The sequence below is a fragment of the Molothrus aeneus genome, chromosome 7, assembly GCF_037042795.1.
Source record: "Molothrus aeneus isolate 106 chromosome 7, BPBGC_Maene_1.0, whole genome shotgun sequence".
In the NCBI taxonomy this organism is placed as follows: domain Eukaryota; kingdom Metazoa; phylum Chordata; class Aves; order Passeriformes; family Icteridae; genus Molothrus; species Molothrus aeneus.
Genome location: NC_089652.1, coordinates 15,767,208 through 15,790,736, shown reverse-complemented (window position 1 = coordinate 15,790,736; position 23,529 = coordinate 15,767,208). Strand labels below are relative to the sequence as shown.

The window sequence follows — 23,529 nt, the reverse complement described above, 5'->3', positions numbered from 1 at the left end:
ATTAGCTCTTTAAACATTTCTCCGTTTTGAGTTTGAAATTGATTTATCAGCAGGATATGCCTAAGACCCTGCTTGTAAGATAAAGTAGGTTCTTTATAGAGAGCAAGGATGAGTTTTGGTAAATTAAACATAACTATTTGGAGCATATCAAATAGAGAATCATAAACTAATCAAATACAGCATATTCTGTGATTCAAGACAGGGTCTGCAAATTATTAATATTTTGGTTGGTATTTCCCTTTTCCACTTGAGGAGCCTTAAACCAGGCAGAGCTGTAGTCACTAGGTCATAGGGATATTCAGAAGTAAGAGGTAAATTTCCATCTTGCTGGTACTGTTCAGTTGTGTAAACAATTCAATATTAGCTGAAGGAAGAACCAGTACCCGGGGATATGCTTACACATGCATTTAAAATTATCTTAGAGCTAACTGAAGAACAGGAATGAGAGGGCACATTCACGGAGCACAGCACCATCCAGTCAGAGATTCCCATTTGGGTACCAGAATCATTGCATTTGTATGGGCACAGCTCTGAACCCAGGGCTAATTGGCTCAGAGAACAGCTCCATGAGAACACAACAGCCACACTGTTAATGATAATGTTGTTCTACATAATTCAGACATATCTACATTTTACCCTACTGGTGATTGTCCCAAACCAATAGATTTGAGTCATGTTTTCCTTCTCACGTAGCATTAAACATTATTACAGCAGACTGAAAACAACACCAAAAGATGCATTCAGGGAACCTCAACACAGAATTTATTATAGTTAGGAGAACAAGATTCAAATCCCTATCTTAAACCACAGAAAACTTTTAAATGAGATCTGCTACACCATTCATTGATACTGACACCTCTGCTTTTACAACTACCAAGCCCATTTTTCCCAGCTAAAACAATAAGGTGAACTTGACCTATGATGAAATATTTAGAAATAGTTGTGGGAAGACAGATAAGAAATACTAAGTTCATTCATATTCACCAACACATCTTCACACAGCCCTACACTGCACCTACAACATTGCAATGTAACTTCAACCAGCAAAGAGCTCCAGATACATGGAAGTTACCTGTTTAAGCTGAATTTCTGAATTAACATGGACATCACAGATTTCACAATGGAACGTCTTGTTCTGCAGTCCTGAGCCTTTGCTGCCATTCTGCACCTTCATTCGGGATCCAGGCCTAGGGTAGGACTTGATGGGACCAGCACCATTCCGAGCTTCAACCATGGTCTTGTGCTTGGAGCCTAATGGGCAAGGAGATGCAGGTGAGCTCATGATCAGCAGCACAAAACATTCCCTCAGCCTTGGGACTTTGTAACATTTATCTTCAAGACAGAATGGTTAAAGACACCACAGACTGGGACTAATGATCACTCTTGTTTCAGTCAGTGTAGCTCCTGTGTCCTTGAGCTAAAGGCAAGCCAGAAGGCTTTGTGCAAATAAGGGAACAGCAGGCATGCTGGACCACACTGTTTAGGGCATTGTGTGACTGGATGGCCAAAGTGTTTGCTGCTTATTCTTTTGCCAAATTCCATAGAGCCAGTGAATAACAGAAAATGGTATTAGCCAACACTGGGACAGGAACCACAGCAATCCCTCAAAACCTGCCTACAAACTGTAATACTTCAATAAATATCCTCTGATTCAGAAGAAACAGCTGCTTTACCCATTTCAAGAATGGATTACAGCTGTAAAATCAGCTTCAATGGCTTGTTAACAAGCTTTACATCACCAGCACACCATACACAGACAGAGTACACTAGGGATTGCTGCTTGTGGCCCAAAAAAAGGCACGTAACTAATCTTCAATAATCAGAAGATTCTATGACATCTAGGAAGCCTAATGAGCCCACCCTAAAATTATTTTAAAAAATCAAATAACAAATAAATTATTGTAAGCTTTACCAGCAAAATAACAGTTATTAATGATAATGAGATAAAATATGAAAAAGAGAGAACGCTGCATTTTGTAAACCTTAACTGTTGTAGAAACCACTATGATTTTACTGTGATGCTCAGTGTGAAGGGATCTGATTAGTTAACATGAACTGTAGGGATTTTGTCAACTAAAAATTTAGAGAGTACATGAAGAACAGTTAAAAAAAATTAGAGATTGCTTTAATAGAATATCAAAAACCACACAGGAAACTGCCATTAACAGGACCAGTGTTTTAACTTGCTATTGTGAGTTTTAACTAAAAGACGCTTCAGTGAAGTGTGGCTACCACCTTGAAACATTGAATTTTAAAAATGTTAACACACAGCTGACTTGTACCATATGGATACTCACCTGTATTGTGGGCTTCTAGTTGTGAAAGGGAATTCACAGCCACTTTGCATAATGAACAGTAAAGTAGTTTTTTGGCTTTTTCCTCTTCTGACTCAGTAACTGTGTTAGCAGCTCCGTTGGTGCTCTTGGAAGATGAGGCAGGTGCTGCAGGCGCCACTCCAGGTTTGGGAAGAAAAGGATCCACTTCTGTATTGGACTGCTGACTCACACTGTTGGGTTTTTCATTCCCTTTATCTTCTAAAAGAAACGAAATCCATCTGTTGTAGTTTTATGCCACACATACAAAAAGCATACAGTAATAGTCCTGTGGGTTTAGTAAACATAACACAACAGGGGGCTAATTTATCTCATTTTATAAAAGAGAGCAGCATCCTTGAAATCTTGTTAAAAGTCCTGCCATGAAATGCGTGTAATTTGACAAAAAGGGGTAATTTTCCTGTTTTTAAAAGTTATCAGTGAATACCAACGAGTTTACCAAATTCACGCCAGCTGCCATTGCATTGCAGGCACAGCCAGTTGAAAGGAGCCCAAGCAACACCAAAGAAAGCCAGGCTTAAGGACTGGACAGCACTCAGAAACAAGCAAGGCTTTGCACTGGGGATTAAAAAAATGTTTCTCAAAAGGTTTACATTTGCCTATGGAAGGGCTCAAGTTTCTCAGAGTCACTGGGAGGACACTGAAAGGCTCCACCACCATCTTGACATACATCCCTTGTTTCAGTTCCAGGAGTTATGTCACTACACGTGAACAGGGCTGCTAATAATTTTAGGTTTTTCCATGAATGAATTCTCATATATTTATGGATCACAGGTGGCTTCTGTGTGCATTCAGTGCATTCCTTTGTCACTTCACAAGCATGAGTCAATCATCTGTGCTCCTATGAGGCAGGTAGGCAGGTATTACTTCATTTTGCAGATGGCGATCAAAAAATGAGAGATAAAATATCCCAGCTATGCCTACAGAGAAACTTTGTGCCAGAGCCAGTATTTAAATGCTCCCTGCTTACATGCTGCCCCTCAAGGGCTCATTGCATTTGAAGCTGTTCAGCTGCAGGCCTTGTGACCACAAGCCATATTAGCTGCCAGCAGTAAAACAAGCTCTGTCCCAAACAAACACGGGGTGGGAGGGGGACAGTGCAGGGGTGCTGGTATGAGCAACCCCGACAAAACAGACATGAGAAATGACTGAATATGTGTCACTTTGAACAACTGAATCAAATTTCATCATCTAAGCAAGTACAACATCTACATAAGAGCAGCCTCCCCATTTGGCTTAATTTGAAATAGAGTTGAACCGACTTGAAAAACTAGGCTCTATTTGAACATTTATTTTTTAAAATGGACCCTTGCACTTTATGTTTACAGTTACCAGACTCTATCTTAACATGCCTTTGTGTATCAGGCCAAGACTGCTACCAAGAACTCTGAAAACAGGATTGTATCCACCCAAGCAAGCACTTGAAAGTGTGTATGAGCTATGAATAGCCATCCTGAAACTAACCCCCACAGCTGTTGGCATATTTCCCAGAAGTGCATTGCAGTACATCAATTTTAGATTGTTATAAACCAGGAGAAAGAAAATTCTAATAAAAGAACTATTATTTTTTAAAATAACAATAAAAATACTTTGAAATTTACACAATATGAACTATATTAAACATCAAAAATAGTCAAGTATAAAGACTAATATTATGACCAAATTAATGTTAAAACCAGATTCCGAAGGTATTTTGATTGACAAAGTATGACAAAAGAAATTAATGTTAAATTGTACTTCATAGGCTACGCAACTTTAGAGTCTCCATAGTAATAAGTCACATCTGCAAAAATCTGGAATACTTTATATGACTTATGAGTCTTCATAAAATACAGTTTCAATAAATAGCATTTGCTAACATTCTAAATTAAAGAGTTTTCAATATGGAAAATTCTCAGAGGTGCTAACATCTACAAATGAAACACGATGACCAGCTGTCATTTGCAAATTTACATTACTGAAAAATAGAATTGTTGTTGTTTTTGTTCTATGCAATATTATGCCAAACTGCAAAAGGCATAACACCAGGATATATGTGAACCAAAATGGAATAAAGGAAGGTTCCAAAGTATTTTGCATTTCAGGCCTTAAAGGAAAAATACACCTACATAACTGCCGGCTGTAGGTTAACATACACCAACTACACTTCTAGTTTGGCTTTGGGGTTTTTTTATGTTGTTCCCCACGTATTTTTTTAAATATAAGGATAAAAATTTGGTGCTCTTGAAACACCTCCTAGAGATAGAAATCATCACCCCTGTGCAACAAGCACAGTGCTTACCCTCCTGCCCACAGCCCCTGCCTGTACTGATCTCAACACTGACCACAACAAGAGGGACCAGACTTTATTGGTTTTGCCATCAAGTGTCTGTAGAGTAAGATCCCAAGATATGAAAGATCCATTTTACATGGGCCACCAATTACCATCACAGAGTGATGGTTTTCCAGCACTGAATTTAACAGATGATTGAAAAAATAACAGATTTCATTTCCCACTTCTCCTCACTTAGCTAGCCAACAGCTGATGTAGTATGTTGATTTTTATAATACTCCCCAGATTTACAGTGTTTTCACTATTCATATTCCAACAATTCTAGAGTATACACACTAACAAGAAAACTTCTACAAAACCAGAGGGAAGTTACCAGCATGCAGCTGGGCTCAATTCTGCCAGTATTGCAGCTTTTGGAAAGAACCTCAGTTCACATAATAATTCCACCATTTGGAAAGCTTTCTGACACAAATAAGCTCTTCATCGATGGGGGTGTATAAGGAGAGACATACTCCCCTCTATGAATTAACGTTTCCTTCCACCATTCTAAATGTTTAATGCAGAACATCTTCAAAGATCATCATTATAAAGGTTATTATACAGTTGAACTCCCACAGAAAGTACAGGGAGCTAAGTGTGTATTTGTCACTGCAGTGGGCCCAGAGCTGCATTTTCCTGGCTTCTAAAATCAGAAAATTGCACTTCTCCAAATGGGCTTTTGATAACAGCTTACTGTTTCAATCCACATAATTCAAAACACCATTACTTACAGTTTTATGTTTGAGACAGAAATGCCAACTATTCAACAGTGCAAACACAGGAAATGCAAATTGCATGTCTATACAAAGCACAAAGACGATTACTCTTTTATTTGCACTTATAACACAGAGCTAACAATATCTGCATGCAGAAATCAAAAAATGGAACTGTTAATGCTGCCTGCATATCCATACTTCCCAACTAACTCCACCTTATAAAATAGATGTGACTTGTGAGATGCAGTTGTAGGATTACAGTCCTTTTGCTATTTCTGAAGGTATTATTGAGATAGGCTCAGATTTGCTCTAAACTCCACCTGGCTCAAGACCAATAAAGCCAGGCAGAGCCCAAATGTGTGCAGGAGTGAGTCCATCCTGCCTGGACCATGGGCCCACCAGTTTCTGCTGCACAGCTTAGCAGAGCACAGCTGGAAGCATGAGACCAGGGCAGTGCCTGAAGGCAGTAGCTGTGATTCAACCTGCATCAGGCTGAAACACACCAAAACTCAAGTGCAAGAAGTTAATTTAAAAATCTAATTAGTACTATTTACCTATGTTCCTTTTCCATGCAGAAAAGCCATATTTCATGTGTCTTAAATTCCTCTCTTAAATTCCAGAAAAGTAAATTGATGATTCAGGTTCTTACTGAAGCCTGGATTTATTTTGAAATAGAGCCCAGGGAAAATAACTAAAGCAAGCTAATTAAGTATTGCTTTGGGCTCAGTAATATTAATGCTTTTCTTACCCATTACATTGTTTTAATTCTGCTTTGAAGTTGTTTTCACATATTTCTGCTTGTTTGACTCATGCTTGTGTCAGCACCATGTTAAAATTCAAGACTCATTTTTCTAATCAGTATTGCCTCATTTTGAGTACCAAAGTCAGGACACTGCAGGGCAACACTTCACAGGTTCAAACCTACAGGTTCTACTGCTTCACTTTTACAGCTGAAGTGACTCACTGACCTTGGCAGGTCATGCCACTCTCACTGCAGTTGCTGTGATGTAGAGAATAGGTCCTACCCATTATTGGCTTTTTTTTTTGAGTCAGTGATGCTTTGGTGCACATTAGAAAAAAGTTTCATTTGGAATTCATAAACAAATCATAAATGCCATTTTCAACAACAACAACAAAAAAGTAATTTAATATTCAGATCCTTAATTCAGAATTTACACTCTTGATAAAACTAAAACAAATGTGAATTTAAAACTTCTGTATAGATTTAGAAATACGATAAAGTTTTACAGTATCAAAATATTCAATGCTACTTACACCCCTCAACATGCCTATCTGCCCAGTTTTTAACACTGATGATACATAAAACATCTCTACAATCAAATTCTGTTCCACAACAGATTGTTCAAATAGCAGTTAGAATTAAAATATCCAAGGTACTGATGGTATGTGATACACTTGCTAGAACCCTTCCCAATACATATGCTAAAAACTCTCAGATATGAAATTCTGCTATGATCCCAACAACCCTTACAAAACTCTCACGTTTTCAAACTGTAAAATTTTCTGCTGTATGTAATAAATAAACAAATTTGCTCTTGCTGTAACAGTAACAGAACAATATTCCAATTATTGAAAATACATATTTTGTGTGTGTCTGCATGTAATAAAAAAGTATAACTTTGCACTTGCCTGCTCCTCCTCCCCACCAGAAAGTGGGACTATTGCACATGGCCTGCACTGAAGGCTGGGCACAGAGAGAGGGAAGGATCCTGGAACTAAGAACACTGCCCAGCACTGGCTGTGATGCAGCTGGCTCTCCACTGGGAAGAGATCACACTGTGCTTACAGCCACCCACTGCCCAGCTTCAGCTTCACACCTTCCCTTTGCCATGTCCCTCACTGCTTCCCCCAGCTGCAGGTACTGAACAGCAGCTGTGCACAAAGTGCTGACAGCAAAAGGGCAGCACAGCCACTGCAAAGTGGCCACTGCTGCTCTGCAACCCTGCACTGAAGCTCTTTTGTGAGGTTCACTCATTTGCTATCCTAGGCATCGAAATCTGATTTTATATTTCTTTTACCTGCTTGCACAATACTGCACATTACCAAGTTAGAAGAGATCATAATGGAAAAATTACTTTTGGCATTAAAATGTTAGTTATTCTCCATTGTAAAGGTAAAAAAATAGTACAAACATATGTGTCTTTTCTTCTTGAAAAACATGAAGGAAAGAGCCACACAATATCGAGTGCAGTTTCCAGTCTAAACCAGCCACATATATTTTTTTCCTGTGTAACTGAGTCACTGCATGGTTATCAGGGCCATACAACCAGTGAGCACAATTGATGCACAGTTAGGGGCAAAGCCTTTGGGTCAATCAGCCTTGTTTATGGTGGAACCTTATGATAATAAGATAAGGCCTTATAAGGTGCCTTATAATAATAAGATAATAATAACAATACCACATCACTGCTGAAAGAACAACCTTTTAAAAAAGGGACTGCTTGGTGATCCTGTACATTTTCAACTGATTTCTAACTAGGTCACTTCCTATGGAAACTAAAATCCAAAGTGATTTCTGAAAGTAAATGTTAATATTTTATTTTTGGGATAAAGATTGTCTTGTGATGATCTTGAGTCCACATCAGTTGTGCTACAGGGAGCTGCTATTAGTTTGGAGTGTTGATTTTGGAGACTAAGAGTGAGTCTGAGGAAAAGCAAACATATCTTCCATACTGGTAAAGCTGAACTGAGCAAAACAGATTATCAGGTTCTCCCTGTAATTTCAACAGCTCCATATATGCCTGTGAATATTGGGCTGCATTAAACAACTTTTGTAGCATAAAGTGATTACAGAACGGAAAAAGGAACTCCATGAGATTGTCAAAGTATTAAATATTCTTGCCCTGAACAACTGCATAGTAAAGGTAAAATCAGTTGCATTAATTTCACTAGTAGACAGTCCAAGAAATTTTGCTGAAAAGTTTATCAGTGAAACTCTATTAGCATCCATAAACAAAATGTAAAAATTTGTTGAAAAACAAAATTGTCAGTTTAAATTTGACATGCTAAATGCTTGGCACACGTGAAATAAATCTAAAAAGTGACAAATTTAATTACATTTTTCCCCACACTTTACAAAATATGCCCATTGACAATGCTAAAGATAGGCGAGTTACTTGAAAAGTTACTTAACAGTTACCAGTTGACCTCTCTGTTCTAAGTTAACTGCACAGAGAAGAAGTTGTTCCCCAGACAAAATGCTCAGTTTAAGGGCAGAGATGACCCCTGCAGACAGGTATGAAACCACAGAGAGACACGACAACCAGTCACTGACACAGGCACCATTGTGGCAGTCAAACTGCTCACAAGCGTTTTCCTGTTTTTCAGTCCATCACAGCAAAAGAGAAATTTTTAAAGGGGAGAATGAAAGAAGTTTAGCAGCTGATCGCAGGGAACTCTTCACCAATAGGTCCAGGCAAAGCAGGAAACTGTATCAGAAGCTGGTTTCAAATGGCTTTGTGTGGTAGGTGCAAGACAACATTTGAAAGTGCATTACAAAAGACATACAAAGGTATGGAGAGCTTTGAAAGCGAAGGACATAAATCTGGAGAGAGAAAAATCAATACCTCAGAAATATTGTAATAAAATTTGCAGCATTTAAACCAAAAACCATTCGAGAGATCACAGTCAAAGAGATAACAAGCCTGGCTGAATGTAATTAAGGGAGATGTTAAGAAACTACAACAAAATAAAATCAAGGTGGGGAAAACTGATTTAGTCACGCTGTACTTGTAGGACTGCCTACCCAAACATTAGGATCTACCCTGGAACACAGTCCTGGGGATAGAACAAGAACACCCACAAATAATTATATTAGAAACAAGTGCTACTGTACATCTCCTTGGCCTGAAATAAGATTTGAAGGGAGGAGATCATAAGTGACTCAATTACCAGTACGAAAAGAAGGGCTCTTTCAGCGTATTAGCAGAAAAGTTATTGAATGGAAAGACAATAGCTCCAATAAGAAAAGCAGGTTTCAAAACACTGCTCTTCACAGAAAGCATTTTCTTCTGGTTCGCAGTGCTATAGAGGAATAAAGTACACACATAAACACACAATTAATTGTTTTTCTTATGATGAAAAAGATGAACACTTAGAGTAATATATGCTGTAGAGACAATAGCAGGATGGCAATTAAGTTACTGGCAGTCACAACCTTTACAGATTTGTAAGTACTCTGTTCCTGCATCTCAGCACTACTCACAAAACCCCCCAACAAAACAAACAACAAAGAGCATTAGATTATTTCTTCACACTCATTAAGATGGAGTTAGCAAACTTGGATAAGGTATTTCAAAATAAGTTTTGTTCCATCTGCGCATTTGCTGAATAATGAGACTCTAATGGCTGTCAGACAAAATACCTACTTTCTCACCAGTTGTGCAGTCTGCTGAGAAATGAGGCTGAAAAACCCATAGGGCTCTGTTCTAGAAAAATTCCACTGCAAACCTACATGCAAATCAGACAGCACAGTGTATCTATTAACCCTTTGGTTGCTTTTCATTTTTGTAAAATGTGTTTTCTTGTACTTCAGGCAGGTATGAAAAAGTGTTAAATTTTACATAATGAAATAAATCAGTCTGACACATGCTGAAGAGAACAAATTTTGTCTCTATACAAAGATGAGAAAAAAATGGAAGTTGTAAATATAAAGCTTTTCCTCTCAAACACAAATGTGCCCTCAAATAAGCTGCAGCATATTTTCTCAAGATACTGAAGCTACATCAGGAAATGTCTGGATTGATGTGCAATATTAGGCGAACTTGGTAGCTAGAATGATTATTTGATTAACTGCATCACTACTCTCCAACAGGCTGAACCCAAATATCTTTTTTTACTTCAGAAGTATCACTTGCATGGCTATGTTACAGCAGTGATGCTGACAATTTTTTAGATACTTTATTTCTGATTTGGCATACCAAAGGATGCCAAAGGATGCTTCTTACAAGGGAACCTGCATTTTCTTCAGGGTATGAAAATATTTGTGCTGATCTGAATAAAGATGTAAAGTTAAAAAAGGTTTGCTCTTGCAATTTTGGTTGGGTTTAATTTTTATGAAAGTGGACTGATGAGAATTAGAAAATATTCAGAAGTACATGTAGCTCTGGAAGTTTAAAATCTTGCCCTGCAAAATCTATTCCTGTACCTATCTGTACACCTTCCTGAACTGTAAGTTCCTGCTGCTTTAATTACTGGGTTGTCAGAGGTGATCCTTCTGTATTGCCTATGATTTTTAATCAATTATTTACACATTTGGAGATTCTTAGGGAATTGGTTTATGTTGGCTGGCTAGTGCCTGTTTTACAAGACAAGATCAAGAAAAATCTGTGTGCACTCACCAGCAGGGAAAGGAAAAAAATTATACATTGGCACATACATATAAAACATAGAATAAAATAACTGCAAAATTGCTATGTATCAACAAAGGACATTTCAAAAGCTTCTTATTTCATGCTTCAACACAATGCAATTTCTCACTGCAAAAGGTGCAGGAATAAGAAGGGTTGATTTTGTACTGTTAGTCAAAATGCAGGTCTGTATGTAATACTTCTGGAGAAAACAAACTTTGAACACTCACTTAAGGCCATTTGCATTGTGCCTCTATGTCACCTGCTGATCTTAATGATATTTTACAGAATGCACGTTGTATCAGATTCTCTTTTCTTAATTTGGAAAAAGATTATTACAATTCCCAGTTTCCTCCTCCTCTAGTTTTTAGACCTGTTACCTCTGGAGAAAATCAACTTGTCTACAAGCACCAATATAGAGCAATTTCCTAGTGTACAACGCCAATATCTATGTATTTCTCAGTGACAAGTTGAGAAAACTATCACTAGAAGTTTGTTCATAAAACTCAGAAATATCAATAGCACTACAGTGCTGGCAATTGAAAACAAGGAGGATCTAAAACACAGACAGCAAGTGTGAATGTTAATTTAAAGAGTATACATAAACTGAGATCATCCAAAAGCTCAGTCTTCCTGGGTCTTGTTGCTTTATAGCCAGGCTTTTATTTACTTTTCATCTTTTTTTTTTTTTTTTTCATATTTACTTTCATCTTTTCTGAGCTATGCCAGTCTGTTTGGGCTGGAATAGGAAAATTTGTGAGTTGGAAAATTTTAATGCAGCATGAGTAAAGCTTGAAACACAGTATAAGATTTGCTATTACAAAATATATGAGTGAAAGCAAATGTTTTTGCGAGTTTATCTTTTTCTGGCACCAGACATCTATTAGTTTGAAAATATTTTACACTCCCACTCCAAATTCTGCTACATCTATTTCTGACATCCTGGAATGCAAACTTATAGTATTGCACTGTCTATTAAACTTTTTAATAATGCAGGAATGCTTAGAAAAATAACTTTCAAAGATTATATAAAACATAGAATATTTTACTCAGAGATCCTTCACTTCCACTTAGTCTCAGTTCATCATCTCAGCTGTAAAAATAACATTGGCTCCACCTTTTATGAATCTGAAATATATTACTAGAAACATATTTCACTTGTTGCTTGTGCAAAACAAAAATCTTAAAACTCTATGCTCAGATGCTGAAGTGCTTTAGAACTTAATGTGAAATTTATGATCATCTAAATAAAAGAATGAAGGAGAACTGAAACACTCTGCAAGTACATTCTTGTGGGCCTGTGTCTGAACTGCTCACTTGGTACTTGCCCAGGCAGAACTGCAGTTAAAGCCAGTTATGAAACACTCGTCTTCATTTCAGTTAAATGACATCTGTAATTGTGCACTCTCACCCACTTCTGTAGCAGGTTTGCCTGAGGACTGTGAGCATTCAGTCATGCCCTCAAGATTTGACAAATAAATTGCATTTCAGATATAACTTGTCTAACCACCACTAAAATATTTTCACTCTCCTTGAAAGCAAGTAGTAAAGAAATAATGAGTAGCCTAATGAGTAGCCTAATAAATAATTTTCCTGCAATAAGGAAAGAAGTAGATTTCCCCCTTCACCACTGAAGCAGCATTTTTCCTGACCCATTCGTTTATATTTGGACACTAAATTCATTAAAGGGCTTAGAGAAAAGGAGAAAACTTAAATTTTGCAGCTTCAACACAGCCTTTAACATCACACAACTGAACACAGAGAAAACTTTATTCAACTACCAACTGTATGAATAATCACCAGAATCCTGTATTTATTCTTTAGTACCAGTGAAAAATACACATTTGGTATCAGAAGAACTGCCTTATTTCCTTAGGAATATGTTGCTTCAATGAGTACTGGGAAAGTATTAAATACAATTGAAATTATTTCTCCCAGGGTTGTTAAAAAACCCAACAGAACCAGCAGGTGTCTTTTTAGCAAGTTATATTGTTATTTCATACTCACCTTACTATCATTCCCTTATGACCATCATCCTACTAAAAACATCCTCTCAGGATATTCAATAGGAAATTCTATATTTGATCATTAACAGAACAAACAAGAAAAACAGATGCCTGATTTCAGAGTATAAAAGAGGTGCTGAAAGATTCTATTCTTTAAATGACAACATACATCTAGCTAAAAACCAATCCCAGTAGCTGAAGCATCCCTGGCCCTGTTCCCATTGTCCAGCAACACCAGTAGAGTCAATTTTGCTGGGCCAAATGCCTATCTTGACTTCTCAAAGAAAGAAAAGCTTTGTATCATTTTAAGAATGCTGGTAAAAAATGCTTTGAAATTTATGTTTTTAGAACTTGAGTAAGTCGAATTACTAGAGGTATTTAGTTTTAATGATACAGGACATGAGTTCTCAGGCACAGAGCAGAACATCCAAAAGAGTCTTATTTCATCTTACAATATATTTTTGATCCAAAGCTTATGCTTATTTTACTGCAGGAAAAGCAAAACCTTATCATCAACCTTCCAAGGAAAATCCTGGTTGCATATATTTCTGATTGCTACAATAACTGAAGAGAGAAGAGAATTTTAGCCTTTTCCAGTATGAGCAAAAATTGCAACAGCTCATCAATGTACATGTGTCAGCTGCAGAGCTTGTTTCTCAGTTAATGGCACCTATAATCAGTTTTCAGTTGAGGTGCAGAATTTGAAATGTGCTAGCATTATAGACAGACCAAAGACTTCCCAGGAGCTTGTCAACAGCAGAATACACAGTATGACTGGTTTTCCATTCAGATTTAGACACACATAGAAAGATGAGGTTTGAATATCCACTTTTGAAAAGTATGAACAGTAATGCTGGCAGGGAAGAAAGTGTTTAAAGACCCCAACATATTATAATGATTTCCTGTTCACAAATTTTGACTTGCTAATTTTTCTTTTGGCTCACCTTTCATCCTCAGAGCATAAACCAAACCCAAACTGCAACTTCCTCAAAGAGCTGCTGAAACTACCTGCCAGAAAAGGCCCAGAAGCTATTTACTATTAAATGAAATACAGGCATTGCATGTGCCATGGATGTAAGTACACATATGGTACTTGCAACAGTGTAACTGTGATGAATTTATGATCATTTATTAATAATATTTTATATTATCAATTGTAAAAACACTGTGGTCAAGCAGAAAATTCTATACTGTATTATTACCTCTGTTTTGGGGGTAGAGTTTCAACAGATGGCAATATAGAAGGATCTTCATATGGCTGAATCAAAGCACTGAATCAAAAAGGAACAAAGCTTACCTCAGAGGATGTAATGGAAAAATGCCCTTGAAATGACTCTCCTTGGTGGTGGAATCAGATTGAATTTACTACTTAGTTGACCGTAAACGAATACCTTTATCTAACAGGAATATGCCTGTGCTTAGCAGGCACTATCTGAATCCACATAAACACAGATGCATGGTTATTTTATGGAGTATAGCTTCAGCAGAACTCTATGTCAGCATAAATGTGAAGAACTGATGAGGCTCATCAGTAGCTTTTGAAGGAGGCCAGACATAAGCACCAGCATCGTTGAAGGGCATAAGGCAGAACCTCTAAATACACTCTGGAATACACCAAGCCACACACATCCTTGTCCTGTTCCTCTCTTAGAGCCTCTCTCTATCCCTGCCCCACCCCCAAAATTCAACTTTGTCACAACCTGTTTCGAGGTCTGGAGGACTTTGGTGCGTTACATGAAATATAAGAATAATTAGAAGCATTGTGCCTTTGAGGTCCTTATAATGGTATCTGAATGACAAATAACCTCGAATTTCCCAGGACAGATACACCACAGTTCAGCTAGGGAGGTTTCATGTCTCTGGCTCCTAGCTACTTCTAAGGGATCATCTAAGAAACAGTTTATTTGAGCTATGTAAACAAGCTATTTCTTTAAAATGTGTGCAAAATAAGGGGATAAATGGAAACAAATGTTAAGGTGAAAAGGGATTTTCGTATGAGATCTGGTATCATTTTTTGCATTAGTCCAAGTAAAGAGGTGCATATGTAAAGGTTTAGAATTTGAGCACTGGCAGATTTTTAACGTAAGCAATGAGAGCAAGATGAGTAAGGGAGTGTCCTGATGGTGGACTCGTGAGATACAAACTGAGCCCTCCATTGGGACATTTCACCTCATTGGTAGTTGATGAATACACAGCACTGGCAATGGGGACTGGAGAAATCCAACCCATCATAAGCTTCCTGAGTAAATGTGATTCAATGTGCTGCACACTACTTTAGGAATAAAAGCAGTCAGTTTTGTTGTGAAAGCATTACACAGAAAGCCCTTGATGAACTAAAACCCACAGACAAGACCACAAGGTCAACTTTTCTAAGTCTGATATAGCTTGGAGTTGCCAATCCTGTCTAATGGGACAACTAATTACCATATTCCTGCCAGCTGAACAAAATGGGGTTTCACAGATTATCCAAAGGGTTTATCTCTACCTAGTAATTCCCAAGTAAAAGAGTCTTCTGCTCTTCGGCAATGAAGACTGAACCTGAAATATCCATACCTATCATTTCACAAACAGGCATGGGGCCAATAGAGCATACAGTGAATGATCAAAGGCCAAAAATTATTATCTTCTATAATCTGGAATATGATTTTGACTCTTGAGTAGTTTAAAACAGTTGCATTTACTTTCCAACTTTCATATCAAAGAAAATGCAAAGAAGTTGATACCACATCATTTTTATGCTTCATTTTGAACTATTTATTTTGATTTAGAAATAGGATCAAAGAATTCCTCTTTGCTTGATAAGTAAATAGTGACATTTCAATCCAGTAATTATCATATGCATTCCTGAGGGATTCATCACTGTAAGCAGCTAGACTGTGCTGACCTGGGGTCACAGACACTATCTTCTATTGCATTCTTAGAGCTATATTTAAACCACACTTCAAATATTCCAAACTATCTTGTGTACTGGTTATTACCCTTGCCCTTTCCTAAAGCAAAGTCATACATACATGTGTCACTCTGTGTAGCCATCTTGAAAACCCTGGGCTTCCACTGGGAGGGAAGGGAATCTTTGCCACTATGCTGAGTTTGCATGGCTAGGCCTTGGTAGTGGGAGGGCTACAGAGGTGGCCTTCTGTGAGAAGCTGTCAGAAGTTTCCTTTATGTTTGACAGAACTTGTCTCATGAGCTTTTTGCTATATTTTCTCTCCCCTGCTCAGCTGAGGGTGGGAGTGGTAGAGTGGTTTTGGTGGGCACCTGGCCTTCAGCCAGGATCAACCCACCCCAGCAAGAGCAGCCCCCAGTGCTATTAACACAGCTGGTCCGCAACCACATCTCCAAGCAGCTATGAAAAAGCTTTCAGGGTCACAGTAGTGATTTTCTAGCATATAAAACTGTTATATAGCCATTACTGGACTTTTCCTGTGTGATTTGAGATACTGTGTGGGAGACAGTTTATGGATGCATCCCCTATGGCCACCTCCACTCTGCAAATACCAGTCAGGACAAGCAGAGATGGCCCAGCTACAATAGGAGAGCAACAACTGAGTCACACAATCTGTGGTGATTTTTTCCTGTCTGCAGAGTGAATGGGGGAGGGTGGTGGTATTTACAAGTACCAATAAATAAGAGTTTCCTGAACAGCAAGGAGTTGTGACCTTAGACAATGAGATCACATAACAAACAAAGTTAGAGTGCAAACTTGTTGAGTTAAACCCATTGATATCCACTTAAGCTGCAGCCACCTGTACCATTCCTGCACTATGGCTTTATCATTAAATGTTTGCTGATGATCAATTTACATATGTCATTTCCACGTCCCACTGTACTATTAACAATAGCAGGGAAGAACTCTCTCTCACAATGTCATGCTCAGATCACAGTCACACTTTTCCATTTGGTTGAGGCCACTTTTGCCTACAGGAGCCCACATTCTTCTGGAAATATCCCAAAAAGCCTTAAAGAATATTTTATCCTCTTTAGCTTTACCAGCAGCCACATTTCTCAAGCTGAAAGGAGCAGCTGTAGAGAGGCCACTGCATCATACATTTTGAAAAATAAGGACTGGATGAATTTGCGTTTTGCCTTTCCTAGATTCATCACTAGCTGAGCTAACAGTGAAATTATTATTCCTATTAGTACTTTAGTGGTGACATCTTACAAGTAAGTGTTTTGGACTTCATGCTATGTCTGATTCAAAGAACCCATGGCTCTGTAGCAAACTTAACCTGACATTTTAGTTCAATATTTAACAACTGCTCTGTCTGGAGAGCTCCAAATCATTCATCATTATCTCATTCAAAGTGACAGCACATCAGAAGGGGTGCTACTCATGCCTGTTGTGCCCCTTTATTAGCAGACCTACATAAGAGAATAATTGCAGATTATCATTTTACTGCAATGCTCCCTACCCTTTCTGCACTAATACCCGTGGAACTACAGCAGATAAAAAAAGGTCACAAGAACTTATGACTGTCTTCTCCATTTAGCTTCTCTTTCTACTCTTCCATACACTAGAAAAGGACACCAGAATTATTTACTACTTGATGAACATTTCTCAGGAACTCTCCAAAGTGCAATGGCTAAACAACAGCTTCCCAAGTGGTGGAATTTAATTCTCCTCCTTGATAACCTCCAAGTAGTTTATGTACTTCTAAAGCAATTTTTTTCAGATCTACAGCACACATACACACTTTCAACTGTCCCATACTGAACACTGGTTCCCCGGTCATTCAGGAGATCAAGCAAAACATGTAGTAGCATCTTTCAGGATAGAGCATAAGTCAGGACTTCTCTTCCACCTAGGTGCCAATTTTCATCAAACTTATAGGATTTATAGGACTTATATGTAGGATTAAAATCTCTACATCTTTTCTTCTGTTTGTTTTTGCACTCTAGGCAATATAGTCAAAATTGTGAAGACGCAGTAAGAAAAAAACAAATATAGGAATAGATGATATGACCATAAGTCTCATTTCCTCTGAAAATGAGGATAAAAAAAGAACACAAATACATGCATGAACTGAAATTCTTAGTATTAGAGGAATTCTAAGGAAAGTTTTGTAAGGAAAATGAAAATATTCCTAGAAAGTTAATATCTAGTACTAGTGGATTTCTCAGAGAATTAAAGCTGCATTAAAAGATTCAGAAAAAATGGCATAAGTAAATTTTTTGCTCCAAAGCAAAAAAACCAACCAAACAAAAAACCCCAAAAAACAAAACAACGCAAAACAAACTCCACCAACCCAAAAAAACCCAACGCCCCCCTGCCAAAATAAAAATCACTACCCAATGGCAACTTAGCGACTGCTTTAGTTTAGTTCTTTAAGCATTACGTTAATGAGATAAAGACGTGCCAAAAAATAGATGGGCAATAATATCTGTAAGGGAAACTGCAGCTGAACAAAACTATGGTTTCTTCCAAGTCTGATAAAACCCCTGATCTTCAAGTTGTTGCCCATCTCTGTGATGAGTTTTCCATACAAATAATGAAAATTTGCTTCAAGTTCAGGTTTTTTCCTCCCAAACATCCCATCTTCAGTCTCCTGTACAGCAGTAAGAAGCTCTGAGGAGCCTACTCTCCACAGAGAATCCCACTGTTCTCCTGATGGGAAGAAAATGTTCAACTAAATTGCCAGTGGGATTTATTTTTAATCTAGAACCAGTTGCAGTGGTGTAATCCAAAACACACAGATGGTAATCTGTCTAATTTGTACAGAGTAATTAATAGCATAACAACACACTGTCAAAACAGGGCAATAAAAAAATATCAAGTGCAGGTTTCCCTTTTGACTGGTTGCATTATTTTATCAAAAACTGAGTGTAGATTTTAGATACACTGCAGAGGAAAGAAAAGAATAAATTCAATTCAGACCTCATAGTCTGGCAAAGTAAACATGAAACAGCTCCAGAAGGTTTCTGGAAGAAGAAGAAGGAGTTTGAAAAAGATGACGAAACTTTTGCTATCTTGACCTCAACATTTGGCATTGGAAAGGGAGTGCATTATAAAATTATGTTACCTCAGATGAATTAACATGTTAAGTTCTCTAAAGTGTTAATTGATATTTTTCTTTGGCTATAGTCTGAGTTCTCACCATGTGCGCCTGGAGCAGTAACCTATCTTAAACAAAGCTATTTTCAATATTTCAGATAGCAAAAAAAATACTAAATATTTTAAATCTCTTTCTGTTCAATAGCCTACCTTATATTTAGATCAATAGGAAATTGCTACTTTTTTATAGTAGCATGTCTTGTTTACCTGAAGATGCTACTTGAACTCAGCTCATCTCTCAAAACTAAAATGTGATTTGCTAGGAAAATCAACCCAAAATTTGGCACCCACTGTCATTGTTAAGAACCCACAGTTTTGAAATGGCTGTAAAAACAGCAGGATGACAAATAGTCACTGGTACTTTTTTTGAGTTGGATTTTTTTTGTCATTTTTTATGCACATGTCAAAAAACTGTTATTCGCCTCATGGCACCCGAGTCAAGACCAGCTCTGATGAAGAGGATAATAAATGACTCCCTAGGTAAAAGCAAATTTATCAGCAGTAGTCTACTGGACTGACAGTTGGGTTATCCACAGTAGGGGCCTTCTCTTGAGTAACACTGTCAGCAAGTTCATGAAAGTCTCCTGTTTCATTCGGTAATACAACACTGACAGAGCAGAAACTCAAGCAATTCTACTGCTATTAGTGTTGCTGACCCGCCTCAGATTACTCATCTGGAGGGTAAAAAAATAAAAACAAATTAAAAAAAAAAAAGAAAAAAAAAGTGATGTTGAAGCACTAAAGAGCTGTGAGGAAAAAAGAGCTAAAGAAATACCCAGGCCACAAGGCTTCACATTTCTGTAGGTGTGTTTTCCTATTAGAGCAAGATTGTCTTATTCAGAAAGGAAAAATTTCTTACGAAGGTTTCTTGTGTTTCAGCTAAATATATAACCTCAGAATTCACACTCCACCCACATCCATCCACTATTGCCATAAGAACATCCATATTTTTTAATAGTAAATTTCATTGGTTTTAAAAAAATACACTGTAGCATTTAGGGACACCAGTTGTTTCACAGACTTGAAATAGCAATTAGAGTATCAAAACAAATCTATTCTGTACAAGCATAGTAAATAGTTTAGAAAAGACAAGTTATGGATCACTATCATGCAACCAAACTCTCTCATACAAACACAAAAAAAAAGGAGAAAGTAAAGGATGTATAGAACAAAAAGTTTCCATTGACCTGATTTGTCAGAGATGCTGGCTGTGACTGGCGTGGTGGAGCAGCCTGTGTTAACCTTTGCGCTGTCCTTGGAAGAACCAGCTTTGGGCTTGTTTTTCGTTGCCTCTAGTGCTTTGACCTTCTTGGCATGTTTACTTCCTTTGTAGTGGGCCTCGGCCTGGCTCTACAAAGGAGAACAAATCAGGCTCACTTTTTTTTGCACTTGTATATAATACAATGGATGACAAGGCAGAAAAGTGACACTTTCAATAGTAGGCACCATATTATTCCACCTAAAAATTTTTAATAGCTTTATACTAACACTTTTCATGGATGTAAGTTCTTATATATTAAAATGACAGGATTTTAATGAATATTGGCTATTTTCAGTAACTTGGAAAAAGAGGCTTCAAGATTACATAAAGCTCTGTCACTCCTAATGTAATTCTTTACTTCTATGGTTCTTAAAGATTTAATGGACTATACAAATGTAAACACATCCAATTCAGAAAGATGCTACTCAATTTTCATGTGGTGTTCCCTAATCTTTATTACTTGCAGTTAGAAAGATGTACTGTGCTGAAACATGATTGAATAATCCATTTTTCCTTCTGTTTGATCTAGTACAGATGTCATAAAATACTTTTACCTTCATACTAACAGCAACTGAGACAATTGAAAAAAAATTACTTCACTATTAGATAAAAAAATAAGGGTTAAAATGAGGAAACACCATACCTGTAAACTCAGTAGACCCAAATACAACATAGAAAACTAAATACTTGCCAGTCTTGATTGCTTTATAAATTGCCTTGAATATTTTTTTTTAATACTAAGAAAATCAGAACCTGTAGGACTGGGAGAAGAGGAGCTTTTAAAAATTATTATTATTTATTTTGTCTTAATCTGCCCAAACCAAACAGTATAAATATGTACTGAAATATTTACTTCACCTTTACCTTAAAACTATCTTCAGGAACTAGGTCGATGTTTTTGAAGTTGCACAGCTAAAGCTAAACACATAAATATCTGCCCATTTTTTTCAGTGATATTGAGTCCTCTTCATTGTTCCCGATTCTATATAATCAGATGCCTTGACAAATCAGGCCACTTTGTTATAAGCAAAACTAAGGAACTACATACTTAATACAAACTCCAAAGTTTGGAAATTTCAGCTAATGAATTTAAGTGTTTTTCTTGACTTCTTAACAAATTAATTTACCAAATAATGGGCAAGAAAAAAGTCCTCTCCAAACAAGTCTGTTTTCATTACATTGTACTATTCAGCAATAGCTTTGCATTATTTATCTTTCCAATCACAATTTTAAAACTTTATTTCAGGCATACCACTAGGTGCCTCTATTGAAGGTTACATATTAACCAAAGAAGTTAATATTGTTGTTTACTTCAAATTAAAACACTCAGAGAAAGCATGCTTCTTCTAAGCACATCTCGGCACCTGGCATATAAAAACATCAGTGCAAGTAAACTTTCACTGTGTTCATGCAAAATCACATTCATTGCCTCTTGTCAATCAATTATCTACTTCTTTATTTAGTTTGCTGTGTTAAATGAAGCGAGCCACGAAACGAGTCACATGCTTTTTATAAAGAGCAACTATAATATCTAGGGTGCTTGAACTCCATAAAGAGTGCTGCCATAATGAGGAAAATTGTTTTAAGACCAGCAGAAATGGGCATTACAATACAGTCACCTTGGGACAGCATGTAATAACAGCTTTATTGTGTGGTAGAGTAGAAGTGAAGAGTAGAAACAGCTGGAGTGGGCAAGAGAACAGACAGCACATTGGAGTCCTCACACAAGTAATTGGCACCATTAAACTGATGGAGAGTTGTTGCTAAAATAGAGGAGTGAAGTTCTTACACACCAGAACTACTTAAGTGATTTTACAGCCCATGAAACAGTGCTTTTCATCTCAGAAGGACAGTATATGTTGTTGTGGGTGCATCTTTCCTTTCACAGGAGATTTTAGTAAGCAAGCATTCAAGTAAGAAAGGCTGCTAGATTAGTTTTATTTTGAATTCCTCTTTTAAAAACTTTATTATAAAAACAGCAAAGAGTTTACTCACCAATTGCTATTAAAATATTTATTGATTTTAAAACCTTTGAAATATTAACACGCATACAAACACAATTTAAGGATTATAAAGAAACAACTAACCAGCTATACCACTAGTACTATGTGCACTACTTAAAGGGACACTTGTCAACTTCTGGTCGGATCTGTCCAGTTCTGAATGCGGGCAGAGGAGCACAGTCCTGTTTTTGCCCTGCTGTGCCAATGTGCCTTATGAGGCACAGGAGTCCCATCCTGTCTCTCTCCACCTTTACTGGGTTGTATCCGTTTCTCTTAAGCTTTGCAGTTGTGACATGATGCACCTGAATGGTGTTTTCCACCAAGAGAGTTCAATAAACTATTCACACATTGCAGTGTACAAAAAATGGAGCTAAAAATTGGGGTGAATAGATACCCTTTCCTTCCCAATACTTTTAAATTTAATAATAGCAAGCACAAGATTGTCTACTCAAGTATCCTCAAGTTGATGATGTCCCTTTAAATATTTGAACTCTATGCTCCGCGCATATGTGTGCTGTTGATAGGATCATATGCTGCCTGAGGCCAAAGCTATGACATAAGAGACATAAATGCAGTCAAGAGAAAGACTTAGTAAGTCAATTGCTTGATAATAAGCCTTTCTGCTGATATTTGCAATAATAATGCCTGCAATATCAGTAATAACCTACTACAGTTTTTGATTCCCTTCATTCAATCCTCATATAGTGTACATGAGACCTGTTGAGAACAAACAAGCCCAGGCAGAATTAAAATTAAGATTTCCATAACAACAAGCAAAGCTTCATGGAAACATGGTGAATGGACTAATTTTTAAGCTTTCCAATTATCATAAAATATCAAATTCACAGCTCTATGTTAGAAGGCCAAAAAGTATTGCTGTGACCAATCTAAGCAGTGGTTTGGAGATGCCATCCTGCTTCAACACTGCTCAAACTAGGCCATACTCCTTTCAGGCCAGGTGGGATTCTCCAGGCTGGATTTTAAAGTAGTTAGGGGATGCAAAATCTGCCTTTAAAAAATTGTTTCAGTGCCCTCACTTTTTCAAGTGAGTAGAAGTTTTAAGAGTGAGTAGTTTTTTAAAGTAGATAGTATTTGTTTCTACATTGACTTTGTCAAGTTTCAGTTGAATATCCAGGGGCTCGATATTGTTAAATCTCTGGTTTTTAGACTTTCTCAACTCATCTCTGTTCTGTGAATAGAAACACAGATACTCTTTCCAAGCATGAAGTTAGAGGAGCATTCCTTAAAGTATGGAAGCAATCTTTCCTAACCACATAAGCACTATTTTCTAGTCCTTTCAGATACACTTGAAGTTCAGAGTTTGCTTTTTTGCACTGTGGGATAAATAATTTGATTCAGCTGCCTTTTGGTAACTGAAATGCTGTATTACCGTGTTATGTAAACCTTTGGAGTTTTCTGGAGACACAGAAAGCAAAAGGAAAAAGGGCAGCTGAAGCAATCTGAAATGGGAACTCAAG

At 37.3% G+C, this 23,529-nt stretch overlaps 1 protein-coding gene across 3 annotated transcripts in view; it reads right to left on the bottom strand.

Moving 5' to 3' along the window:
* ZNF385B (zinc finger protein 385B) overlaps positions 1-23,529 on the bottom strand; it is a 148,710-nt gene that overhangs the window by 3,262 nt on the left and 121,919 nt on the right. For all 3 annotated transcript variants that reach the window (XM_066553364.1, XM_066553365.1, XM_066553366.1), the window contains 3 exons: positions 19,975-20,137; positions 2,298-2,534; positions 1,073-1,251 (listed from right to left, as the gene is read on the bottom strand). In XM_066553364.1, coding sequence (XP_066409461.1) covers positions 1,073-1,251; positions 2,298-2,534; positions 19,975-20,137 — 579 coding nt within the window. The remainder of the gene's footprint in view (positions 1-1,072; positions 1,252-2,297; positions 2,535-19,974; positions 20,138-23,529) is intronic.